The 13,511-nt window shown below is 50.8% G+C and overlaps 1 protein-coding gene across 32 annotated transcripts in view; it reads right to left on the bottom strand.

Annotated features, from left to right (window-relative positions):
• KTN1 (kinectin 1) overlaps positions 1-13,511 on the bottom strand; it is a 484,843-nt gene that overhangs the window by 183,298 nt on the left and 288,034 nt on the right. For all 32 annotated transcript variants that reach the window (XM_085626790.1, XM_085626798.1, XM_085626810.1 and 29 more), the window contains exons 18-19: positions 13,318-13,352; positions 13,073-13,163 (exon numbers count right to left, since the gene is read on the bottom strand). In XM_085626790.1, coding sequence (XP_085482916.1) covers positions 13,073-13,163; positions 13,318-13,352 — 126 coding nt within the window. The remainder of the gene's footprint in view (positions 1-13,072; positions 13,164-13,317; positions 13,353-13,511) is intronic.

Raw genomic sequence — 13,511 nt, 5'->3', positions numbered from 1 at the left:
TGCTTGAGATTCCGAGGTGAAATATTTAGTCTGATTCTTATAAATCACCTTGAGTTTAGCAGGATTCAGGAGGAATACCTGCGCACCCTTAGCTTTAAATGTCTGAAATAATTGTCTAAATTGCCATCTTAAGGTCACAGTGGCTGAACAATAATCCGGCCTGACAAAGAAGTCACATCCGGAGCCCTTACGTCGCTTATCAGGACGAGCCAAATCGTATAATGTTTCTCTCAAAACAAAATTATTTACGCAAATTAGTATCGCTCGCGGAAAAACTTTCGAGCCTGCCGAGGAATTTGATTCCCCACTAGTTTTGCGCAATACAAATGGATATCTATGCGCCCACTGCCATTCGGCTAACTCTGGAAATGCTTCTGTGAAAGTCTCAATGATGAACGTTCGGGCATCTTTCCCTTCTTTCATCTCTGGTATTCCAAGGACACGCAGATTGTTGCGCCGTGCGCGGTTTTCCAGATCCGTCATCTTCCATTCGATATCCTCTCGAGTGGCCTGTAGAGTTTCTATCGCGGTTTGCTGCTTAGCGAGAATATCTTCAGTACATGATATTCGTTCCTCTGTATCTGTCACCGCTTGGTAAGTTCATTCACAGACTTAACCATCCGCCGCATGGTGTTCTGTAGTTTCCGAACTGCACCTTGAGTACGACTACTTTCAGCCTTAGTCTCAGCCCGATGGGCCATGATGCTCTTATATATTAAGTCTAGAGTTACTCCTTTAACACCTTGATCTAGATCCTGCGGTTGGGACTCCGCTCCCCCCGGTTCCCAAATAGGTTGAGAAAGAGGGGTCTTCTCCTGTGAAGCCCCTTCAGTTTCGGGGTTTCGCCGGACTGTGTCTTGTTGACCCCGTAGCCCCCTCGACTGTATGGGTGAGTGTGTCGTATCGCCATAGCCGGATTGTGAGATCTTTTCCTCTGCTGCAGTGTTACAGTGTCACAGTGTTATGAACTACGGTGAGATTTCCCTCAGTTAAACTTTTAATGCTTGGCTGAGAGGCTGAGAGGCCGAGAAGAATCCGGAGTTTTCCCTGAGAAAAGTGAGAAGGACTTTTTCGTTTATGGCAAAGTGAACAACTTTCAATAAACGCTAAGAAAACGCTAAGGAAACAGGTATGGCGCCGAAAGGCAGAGGCACACGAAAACCTGCTGCTGTAAATGTGAATAATACTAGCACTAATATTAATAATGCAAGCAGTGCTAACATAAATAATATAACCAGCGCCAACAGCAATGCCACTATGAGTAACGGTACTAGCAGCAATGTCAGTGTATCTGGGAGCATGGCTCCCTCCTCCAAACTAACTGATATGAAGGTCAAAGCCCCGACTGGAGCAGGTGCTGGTTTGACTAGCGGCAATAATGATAACGGTGCGCAGACTGTTGCTAACAACAAGCATATCACTCCTATAATGCCTGCAATGCCTGGGAATCTGGACGCTGCAAAGGCACCTATGTTACATGCGATCTTTATGAAAAGAAAAGGAGCTGCTACAATTTCTAGATCCACTGAAGGTGTGACAGGTGGTGCTGGGATTGACTCCAATGACCCGACCCCCCTCGAGTGCAGTATTAGGAAAGGAGAAGGTGGCCCGAATGAGCAATGTATTGCCACAGTGGACTTGGGAGATACAGATTCCGCACTGTCTGACGGCAAATTCTACTCAATGCCAGATCTATCTGTGGTATCAGAAGATGACGGTAATAGCCTCCAAGATGAGTGGGGTGACGAGGTGGTACTCACAGATGATGAAGAGCTGATGGAGGAATATGGCGATAAGGCACACTCACCCATATAGTTCGAAGATTCTTCTGTCAAGTTTACAAAGGGCAATGTGTAAAATGGTTGATTCCTATTCGCAGGAAGTTAGTCACTACAAGGAACGAGTAAGCATATAGGATCCTTCAGCTGACAACCCCATAACTGATATTCGCACTGTCTAGATTTTTTGCTCCATGCTTGAAACAGGAAGAATGTGGACTCAAACTAAATTGGGACTGGTTATTGAATTCTTCATTCATTTTTAATTACCTCTTACCCTTGGTCTTATTGCATTTTGTAGCTGCAAGGAATCCAAAGGCATCCCCCCAAGGAAGCAGTCAGAGGGAACTGTATGGCACAAAATAGAGGAAACGTCTTGTCCTGGGTGATGCAAAGAGTTCCACGAATGAGGATTACCCCATCACTTCAACATGTTGCTCCAACGCATGGTCCTCCAGTGAGAGACGACAGTGTCCACTCTCACATGAAGAAAGCAAGATGAAATGCTATTGGAAACATTTCCATCTGTTAATAGAATGGATGGTGGTAGTGTTTTCTGACAGAATCTGAATGCTGCTCCCCTGCCACTTCTTTAGTCGGACCCTGCAGAAAGCTGAAGTGACAACCCAACAAAAGGTTGAATGAATTAATCAACCTGTGCAGATCTAGATGAATCAATTAGAAGATTTGCACTTGAGTTATCAGGCTCACCTGATGCTGGGGCCACAATAACCTCAGGCACCACTGAAGTGCCATCATTCGCCATCTAGCATGTGGCACTAATAGGATGAATGAGACTTTGAGATCATGCAGACACAGGTCCTGCAGAAGCCTCATCAGATGTAGAAACCTCACAATACCCTATGAAATACTGCCCCTATGAGCTAGCCTATGCACTGCAGAAGTGAGACTTTTGGGCATCAACGGTAAAGCCCAGATTGTGGATGAAGGCAATTGTCTCCTGAAGGTGTTCCTTGACTAGAGTTGAGGACTTAGCTTTCACCAGCTGGTCGTCCAAGTACAGAAATACATGGGCCCGTGACCAACACAGTGAAGCTCATACTGCACCCACACCTTTGTAAGTTGCATGGCGCAGTTGTCACTCCAAGCAGAAGACCAGTGAACTGGTAATGCTTGGTTCCTACTGTATTGTCTGTTAGTGGGAAGAACTATGAGGTGGAAATGGGCCTCCTGGACATTCAGGAGTGCTAAGCAACCTCCCGCATTCTTTGCCAGTAATATTTGGCTCAAAGACTGCATCTTGTCCTGCTGAATGAAAAGTTGAGAATGAGGAATTCCATGATTGGTATCAGATCACTGTCATGTTTGGAAATCAAGACTGAGGGGAGGAGCCTAGCGCGCAACCAAGATGGCCGCGTAGGTGCGAGGCTCCCGAGGACCACCACGACCTCCTGAATTAATCCTGGCTATATCCTGTCCTTGTTGAGGGGACTGCATCGGTGAACCCGAGCTGAGGCGCCATCCGTTTTTCCTTTTCGAATCGGACCCCGGACACCGGTGGGAGCACCGATTGAAGGTTGCGGCCTTCTCCGCGCTGGCCCCCCGGATTGGAGTAGTGGGGCGACCCGGGGACAAAGCGAACAACAGCGGCGGGCAGGGCTGGGCGACTCGCGTCTCCCGTGCTTTCACTTTCGCTTTTGCGCTCTCCTTGCCCTCAAGCGAGGTAGGGTTGCGGAGCGGGGTGTGGTGGTGTGGCCTTGTCCAGGTGCCCGGCTGACCCGCCGGCCGTGAGTCGTCCTGCGGCCCAGTGGTTGCCCTCCCCCCCCCCCCGGAACCCGTGAACTGGTTTATCGGCCCTTTCGAGGAGATTGGCACGACGGTGGGAGAGCAGGCATGTCCACCAAACAAGATGGCGACCGGGCGAAGGTGAAGACGACCCGCCGCGGCCCGGCGCCTCAATCCAACAGTATGGACCGCTACACCCTCCAGAAGGGATCTCCGGAGACATCGCGCACATCCCCGGCGGGCCCGACGGAGGCATCTGCTCAACCGGTGGATCTGACCCTCCGGGACGTCATGGGCGCCATCGCAGAGATGAAGGCCTCGGTGGACCAGCGCTTCGACACCCTAGCGCAAAAGATAGACTCGGTCCTGGTGGATGTTAGCCTTGTGAGGGCTGACTTGTCCAAAACCAACGACCGGGTCGATTCCCTGGCCCACACCACAACGAGCCTCACGACGGACGTGGTGGCCCTCCAAAAGGAGGTGCGCCGGCTTGGCCAGGCGAGCGCCCTGATGGACCGGCGACTGGAGGATTCCGAGGGTCGGGCCCGGAGGAATAACGTTCGTATTGTGGGAGTGCCGGAGGGACGAGAGGCGGAGGCGGCAGATCTTTTTGTGGAAGAATTGATCCTTACACATCTCCAGCCCCGGGGGCTGAGTAAGCTTTTTGCGGTGGAACGTGCTCACCGGGTCCCTGGGGGCAGACCTAAGGCCGGTGCCCCGCCGCGGCCTCTCATTGCCCGGTTTTTTAATTTTCGGGACAGAGACGCTATCCTGCAGACCTCCAGGCAACAGGGACCGGTCAAGCTTGATAACATGGATGTGCATTTCTACCCAGACTTTACTCCGGCGGTCCAAAAACAGAGATTGAGTTTTCTCGGAGTTAAACGTCGCCTACGGGACCTGAACCTTAAGTACTCAATGCTTTTTCCAGCTAAGCTGAGGGTGGAGGTGGATGGGCGCACGCACTTTTTTGACCGACCCGAGGCGGCTGGGGACTGGTTGGACACTCTGCCTGGAGATCGGGGCCGAGGGGGTGGGGGGGGTGCGGTTGGCGGGGAGGGCCCGCCGGATCAGAACTGAGGGGTGAAGAATAGGCCTTGCTCGGGACAACATTCCTTTTCCATTTACTGATCGTTTATGTTCCCCTCCGATGGAGGTCGTGTGGGGTCTGTTGGGGGCTTCCCTCCTCCTCTGGGGGACTAGTTAGTTTTTTCATCTATGGGGCGACAGGCACACTGCACTTTGGGGGGGCTGTTCGGGCTCATGCAGGGGTGCAGGGAGGGGGGAGTTCTGTTGGGATGGGGGGGGTGGGGGGGGTGTGTTGTTTGTTTGCACCGCAAGGCAAGCCCTTTACTGTATTGTTGCTCTCGAGATGCTCTGTGGGGGACGACTGATTGCTTCTACGTATGATGGGGGGTAGGGATTTGACTGTGTTGTCATGGAATGTTAACAGCCTGGGGGACAGGATTAAGCGTGGTGTGGTCCTGCAGTACCTGAAACGTATCTCACCCGATGTTGTCTTCCTGCAGGAGACACACCTTATAGGTAACTCCTTTCATGCCATGAATCGGCGAGGCTATCGTTTGGTGGCCCATTCGGGCTTCACCTCGGGCTCGCGGGGGGTGGGTATCATGATTAAGAACTCGCTCCCGCTGGAAATTGATGAGGTGCGCCATGATGAGAGGGGACGCTACACTGTTCTGGTGGGTAGAATGGAGGGTAGAGTGTTTGTTTTTATATCAGTGTACGTCCCGCCTGGGTTACAATCTACTACATTTGCGGACTTGGGGCGCCTCCTCCTGGACCTCCCGGGTGGCCTGCTGGTGGTTGGGGGGGACTTTAATGCGGTAGTTTCTGGGTCTATGGATCGCCATCCCCCTAGGGACCTCCCCCGGGCACAGGCCTGGCTGTCCGGCCTTTTAGATACTCTGGGCCTGGTGGATTGCTGGCGACTAAAGCATCCCGCGCTGCGGCAATACACCTTCCACTCGGGTGCCCATGGTAGCCTCTCGCGGCTTGATTACATCCTTGTCCCGGCGGCCTCTGCTGGGAGGGTGGGAGAGGTGTGCCATCTGGCGCGGGGCATTTCAGATCACTCCCCAGTACTGTTACATTTCGATGTCTTCCCTAGGGGGGAGGGCAGGGTGGCTCCAATCAATGCTTGGTACTTGCGTGACCCCACTATTCGTGCCGACTTGATCAAATCCTTACAGAGATACTTTGATGAGAATGTGGGGTCTGTCCCTTCGGCCATCTCCCTGTGGGAGGCTTTTAAGGTAGTTCTCAGAGGGGAGGCCCTCTCCTTTATCTCCCATGCCCGGAGGCGCGAGCGGGAGGAGGTAACCCGGGTGGAGGCCGAAATTGCGGAACTAGAGGGGGACCTGGGGAGCGGGGTAACAGACGCCAAGTTGCATGTTTTGCACCTCAAGCAGGCGGCCTATAGGGCCCTCGTCACGGAGGCGGCCAGGGGCCTCAGTAGAGAGCAACAGGGGCGACTGTATGATGTGGGTGATAAGGCTGGTAAATTGATTGCGTGGTTGGACAAGAGGGAGAGAGCGAGTCGTGTGGTGCCTTTGATTGAGGGGATGGATGGTGCGCCTGTCACCGAGCCGGAAGCCATTGTCTCCTGCTTCGCGGATTACTTCTGCGAGGTGTATTCCCCGGTTTCTCCCTGCTCGGAGGAAGATTCTCATGCCCTGCTTCGGGACATCGCGCTGCCCTCCCTTACGGTGGAGGACAGGGATTTGCTGGACGCTCCTCCCACCTCGGACGAAATTGCCCTGGCTATTCGCTCGGTCACATCCGGCAAGGCCATGGGCCCCAATGGTATCCCCATCGAGCTTTATAAGCTGCGACCGGATGTACTGGCGCCCCACCTGCGCGCCATGTTCCTGGCGGCCCACTCGCAGGGTTCCCTCCCGCCGGACCAGCGTCTGGCCACAATCGTGGTGATCCACAAGGAGGGGAGACCCCGTGAGCGGGTTACATCCTATAGGCCTATCTCGCTCTTGAACGCGGAGCCCAAAATCCTCGCCAAGGTACTGGCCAACCGGCTGGTTGGCGTGGTGGGCGATTTGGTCCACCAAGACCAATCTGGCTTTATACCCCATCGCAACACGGCTCTTAATCTGCGACGCTTGCATGGGGTGCTCGCGCGTGTCCCGTTTGTGCGGGAGCCGGCCATCTTGGCGTCCTTAGACGCCACCATGGCGTTTGACACGCTTGAATGGCCATACATCTGGGCGATGCTGGCGAAATTTGGATTTGGACCGGGATTCATTAGCTGGGTCAAATTGTTGTATTCGGGCCCATTGGCGCAGGTGGTGGTGAATGGGCGAGTTTCGGCCCCCTTCGCGCTGGGGCGGGGCACGCGTCAGGGTTGCCCCTTGTCGCCGCTCCTGTTTGCATTGGCCTTGGAGCCCTTGGCGGAGTGGCTGCGGTGGCACCCCTCTATCCGTGGTCTCCGCTGGACCCCCGAGCATGAGGACCGCGTGTCCCTCTACGCCGATGATATCCTCTTGTATCTCGCCTCCCCGCGTAACTCGCTGATTGTCCTGGTTGATGTTTTGCGCTCCTTCGGTCGTAACTCAGGCCTTGTCATCAACTGGGCGAAATCCTGCGTGTATGTGCTCTCCGGGGAGGCTCCGGCCCTACCACGGGACTGCCCGATCCAGATTGCCTCCCAGGGGTTCCGGTACCTGGGTATATATATTACCCTAGACCCGGAGGCCCGCTACGAGCGGAATTTGCTGCCCCCCCTCCAGCGCTTGCGGGAGGACGTTGCGCGCTGGCGGCGTCTTCCGCTTTCGCCGCTTGGCCGAGCGGCCTTGTTTAAGATGATGTCCTTGCCGCGCTTTCTGTATGCGCTTCAGAACACTATGGACTTGGTTCCGGCGCGCTACTTCCGTGAGGTGGAGAGCCTGCAGCGGCGCCTGTTCTGGGACGGGAGGCCGCGTATTGCTCTGGCTAAACTGACGCTCCCGTGGTACGATGGGGGGGTTGCCCTCCCGGACATTAAACGGTATTACTGGGCCTCCCAGCTCGCTGCGATTAATCATGGCCTTTACGGGCCCGCCCTGAACCCGGCATTTGAAATGGACAAGATGCTCCTGCCCGGTGGCGACTACAATCGAGCGCTCTACTCTGGCGCGCCCGACTCCCGTCTGACGGGACCGACGCGTGTCATGGTGCGTGTCTGGCACGCGGCTAATGCAGCGATGGGGTGGAAGGACCGTTTGACCCGGGCGACACCGCTATATGCGTCTGAGAGGTTGGGCTCCCTGTGGACATCGAAGGGCTTCGAGAAGTGGGACACGATCGGAATCAGCACAGTGGGAGACCTCTGGACAAGGGGTGGCTTCAAAACTTTTGAGACGCTGCGGACGGAATTTCAGCTGCAAGGCAGTGAGTACTTTCGGTACTTACAAGTCCGCCACGCGCTGGGCTCCGTCTTTTCTGATGTCGCGTCCATTCCGGAGTCTTCCCCCCTGGAGGACAGAGTGCTGGATGGCCATGTCCCAGACAGCACGATCTCCCTTATATATAAAAAACTGATCAACGACAGATCGTGCCTGCTGACTAGTCTCCGCGAGGCCTGGGTTGGCGACGGGCTGGAACTAGACGACGAGGACTGGATCTCCGCGGTGGCCTCTCCGAAGGAGGTGGCCATCCCGGCTCGCCTTCGCTTCGTCCAGCTTAAGATCCTCCACCGGGTTTACGTGACGGGGCCAAGGCTTCTACGTATGGGCTTTGTTGGTGACGGATTGTGTAAGCGTGGCTGTGGTGCCTTAGCAACTTTCATGCATATTCTGTGGGAATGCCCACAGGTGGAGCGATTCTGGCGTGGTGTGCATGAGGTCCTGCGTGTGGTGACGCGTGTTGCGCTGTTGCCTGAAGCGAGGAGATGCTTGCTGAATGTGTGGGAACCAAATGACTATTCGGTCCCGCAGACGCGGTGGGTGACTCTGGGATACATGATAGCTAAGCGCGACATTGCTCAATTGTGGGGATCCCAGTGGCCCCCAGCGGTGTTGGCCTGGAAAGAACATATGGATTGGTGTATGTTTCGTGAAAAGGTAGTGTATGTGGCGAGGGGTAAGCCTGGGGCGTGGGTGAAAATCTGGGGCCCCTGGAACGCCTATCGCGGGGGTATTTGTGAGCCGCCACTGCTGCCGGCTGCCTCACCAGCTCCGTCCCCCTAGCCGACTCCCTCCCCCCGCCACGGCCGTGTGGTTCCCCTGTCCCTGATCTATTCCCATTCCCCTCTTCCGAGTTTGGCTGCTGGTTGGGATCCCCCACTTAAGGAGCACGTGCTGTCACTTTGGATGGCGGGTTGCCTTGCGGGTGTGGTTTTTTGTGTGTAGATGCAGCAGAGATGGCAGAGGATGTCAAGAACGGCATCTGCTGCTAGATCCATACTACCTTGGGAGAAGTGATAAATCTACTTGGGTGCCTGGACAGGCTGAGAAGGTTGTTTCCATCGGGACTGCACAGCCCTTGAAAAGCAGCAAAGCTTTCTATTATGTTAGATGAATTGTTGCACTGGTTCGGAAAGCCCGGAGCACGAACCCTCGCTCTACTGCTTTTAAAGCATGCCAGGTAGTAATCCGCTTTTTCAAACTGCCTCTCGCTGAAGGACATGTTCGTGTGACGTGGACATCTCAAATAAATTCAGTGTAACACACCTAACCATGCGACACAGTTTAAAATCTGTGCCCATGGATTGAGCAATGGTGGCTGTAATGCTTAGACCCCATTATAAGGTCTGTTTTGCTGCATCTAAGTCCTCTTTGTCCAAATCTATGAACAATTTCTTTATGTGATCTGTCACCTGATCATCAAGTTTTGCCAATTTCCAGAAGGCCTGAACTTATCAGTCTTGAAGGCAGGTGACATTAACAGTGTGGAAGCCAGGCTACCCGAAGTAAATATCTTCCAGCAATAAAAAAAGGCAAGTTTCTGTTTCTTCAAATCTCTTAGTGCTGTGAGGAAAGCATTCAGGTTTTGCTTGGTGCGGGATGGTTGAAAAATCATACTTTTCTGTGACGGATGAGCAGACAAAACGTGATGGTCACCCATAACAGGCCTACGAAGTCTGTGTCTGTGGACTGCTGTGCTTGAAAAGGGTGATAAAGATAGTTGGTAGAGTTATGTGAAACGACTACTGATTATCATATCAATGTTCTTGCCTTTGAGAGTTGAGGGAATACATCTCAATCATCCTCTTACAAATATGGGTTGAGTGTTTGAGGAAAGAGCAGACATGACATTGCTTGTGAATACATCCTTCCTTGCATACAACAAGTGTAAAAAAGGGGTGGTCACTGACTGACTCAACGTTTGTCTCAATTTAGATTTTTTAATAGTGGAGTTTGGTGCTCACCAGAGGCCTACACTAAAACAGCTTTTCCAACTACTTCTGTGTTTGATTGCTTTGCGCACCACTAGAATGGAGTCAGGAGCCTGCCGTGTAATTTTTCAGTGTGTACCCCTGAATATACTTCGATGGCATACTGGGCCTTTTTTTCCCCAGCCACTTCTTGTCACACTAAGAACCTTGCAGTTTTACACCAAGTGAACCCCATATATCTAATGAGCAAGCAGCACCAGCAAAGGATCCAGCCCCCAGCTGTAAAAAGCAGGCCCCAAGGATCATTACTTGTGTGCCTTTTTTAAATACATACACAACTTTGCTTAACTATTTCAGATATATCGTTTGGAATTCCAAATGTAAAAAGAGGATACATAAATCCACACCCCGTTACATAACCAGTTTGACTACTTTCCTGACTCGTGCTCTTCTGGATAACAGAAAGCTGTGCATCAATGGAGCTAAAAGAAGGATCTTAACAGTGGAAAGATCCAAGCCCAATTCTACAAACTTGAACTACCAGTAGTCTTAGAACCTCTCCAGTGATTAAAAAATAAAATTAATAAAAAAAACAAATCAGAATATACTATTCAATTCTGAACTTTCTTTGGTGCTGCATTATCAGTGCAATAGACCTGGTTACCATCCACCATTTTTCCCTACACAGACACATCCTTCCTCTACCACAAACAAATCAATTGACAAGAGCACACGAGGAAGGTGAGAACTAAATTCAAGTCCCATCGGGACATAATGAAGGGCACGGGAGGAAACATATGCTGCAAACCTTTAAGGAGTTGAGTTATAACAGGTGACTAACAGGGAAGGTCCTTTCACTGTGCCCAAAGCAAAGCCTTGCCGGTCAAGGGCTAGAACGAATAGAAGAACTTAAGACAAGGGTGCAGTCAGAGGATCAACTGATGGATATGTACACCAAACCACAAACCTTTCCCATTGTCAGGCATAAACAGTTTTAGTAGAAGAATACCCGACTGCCAGAATGACATCACGCACTTCAGGAGAAAGCTCACACCCTAAACAGTGGCCGCTCAATCTCCACGCATGAAGGCGGAGAGTGGACAGGTTCCGGTGCAGTACCCTGCCCTGTTGCTGCGACAGGCTCCACCATGCTTGTGGGAGCTGCATTCGCAGCCATAAAAAGAACTGAGCCCGTTGACCGTGGTGGCCAGGGAAAAATGGTGTGGCTGATAGCCCCTACTGTAGCCACTGAAGCATAAGGCAGAATGCAGCTGTCGTGGGGTTACAGAGAGCCCAAACGACCTAGAAGTAGCCCTACTGTCCTTGAATCTCTACAAAGACGAATCTGCCTTGTTTCCAGAGAGACAAGTCAAAACAAAGAGTACGTCCATGAGCGAGGTTTAGCCATCCCCGGAAAAGCCAGTATTCCTCAACCAGGTGTGAAGTCTAAGAGCCAACAAGGAAGCAATCGCATTGCCCAATGAGTCGGTCAATCCCCCAGGCATCTAATTGTGAACTTTGCTACATCTCGCCTGTCAGCAATAGCCTGGGAGAGTACGGCCAAAGCCTCATCTGGAACCATGGGCAGCATTTGTGCGACAGTACCCATACAGTAAGAATAAAAGGAAAATATACACACGGTGTTCACAGAGCGCACTGACAGGCTGGGGGAAGAGAATATCCTCTTACCGAAGGTATACAGCCTCTTAAATTCCCCATCCTGTGGTGTGGTAGGGAATGTGCCAGGATTGATTTGGAAAGTTGATGCCTGGACCTCCAGGCTCTCAGGGGGTAAGGTGGTGAGAACGGAAGGCTGGGTCCCTGGGAGCGGGGCGATGGCGGTGAGCAATGGTCATGTGCAGGGCTTGGCCCATGGTAGGACACCAGTGAAGGCTTTGTTAAAGGGTAGTAAGTGCACTGATGGAGATAACCCCGGTTAAACCACCTCAGTCAAAACAGTGGTCGTGGCTTGAATCGTGGGCACTTGTAGGTCCAGGACCTCAGCTGCCCTCCGGACCACCATCATAAAATAGGCCCCTTTCTCTGTAGCCACTTTGAGAGGAGAGAGGAGGCCAGTGTGTCTGGTGAGATATCCAAATCATTGGCGTCAGCCAGGACCTCAAACCAATTGTTTTCGGCCATGGACTCTGCTAATTGTCCATGTAGATATAGGGATCTGTATCGGAGTCGGGCATCATGATGGGTTCAGTGCTGCTGATAGGCATTGGTGGCACCACTAGAACGGTCCCCAGAGGAGGTCGCTCAGTTGCATCCGAGGCCAATCCAAATCCTCTTTTTTTATAGCCTTAGCACGAATGCATCCACGCTTCTCGCATGACCTAAAATTATAAAGGGACCCAAGACACTTCAAACAGACTCTGTGAGGGTCTGATATCTACAACTGCTCATCCCAGAAGTGGAAATACTTGAAGCCTGACAGCTTCAGAGGAGACACTATACATATCATACTGCACACTGCAAACATTCAGAAGGTTCCAAGGAGATAAACTCCAGATCCATGCCCTAAGGTGCAGATGAAAAGGGAAGTGACATCACTGTGCCTAGGTGGCACCTTGTGCGGTTCTGTGACGTATGTCTGGGCAGAGCTCACAGCCAAGCCGGACCCATCTGCTATCTAAGGAATCTCCCTGTAGGTAGAAGTATCAATGAGAACATATCCCTTACTCAAAGGCCAAGCCTAGTCCATAAATGCATGCATATAGCATAATAAGCAGATTTTTAAGGAAAACATGTTAGCAGAACCTATGGCAATCTAAGCAACTGCAATTTGCATTAGAAAATGTATCAACCATGTATTGAGCTCTTACAATAAAACAACCATGAGTTTATAATATACAATAATTTTCAGCGAAGGGTTTCCATACCTGCCATATTCTGTTCCCTTGATTAGATGAGTATATTCAGAGTATAATATAGTAATCAGATTATTCGCCTTAAATAGTATATAACCGCTCTGGCACAAGATGTGAATGGCAGGACATGCAAAGAGATTCATGTTATTGTTAATGAATGAAGAATGCTACATACCTCAACATTCACCTAAAGCTTTAGAAGAACATCAAGGCATAGCTTTCTAAGCTATCAGGTTAAAATCATGGCAAGCCACTGGAATGCTAACTATATAAACAAAGATTTGGGATTATTCAAAATAGGCTATTGCAAAAAGTATTAAAAATACCTTCAATTCATGCTCTTTATTGGCCACTTGTATAAGACCAGCTTCAAGTAGCTCTTCAACAGTTTTCAATTTTTCATCTTTATCTTGTATACTAAAATTATAAATAGTAAAATCACTCAAATGATATTCCTAGTGTAAAAACCACACACTGCATTAATCAAAAACAGCAGTAAGTCACTGAAAATGATCTTTCCCATCTCCAGCATAATCCTAAAACTGCTATCATAAGGTTATGGCACTATTACCTTCTCTCCATCTGTTCCATCAAATCTTGATTACCCTAAAAAATAATAAGGTATAAATGTAGTAAAACACAGTACTAAACATAAATATTACACAATACATTGTGGTGTTTGTATTTTTTCTCTGAATCAATGGTTTGCCCTATACTTTTTTTTTTTTTAATAATTTTTTTATTGATTTTCAGATAATACACAGA

This window comes from Triturus cristatus, chromosome 9 (genome assembly GCF_964204655.1).
Source record: "Triturus cristatus chromosome 9, aTriCri1.1, whole genome shotgun sequence".
In the NCBI taxonomy this organism is placed as follows: Eukaryota; Metazoa; Chordata; class Amphibia; order Caudata; family Salamandridae; genus Triturus; species Triturus cristatus.
Note: the sequence above shows the minus strand (reverse complement) of the source record. Positions and strands in the feature narration are given on the sequence as shown.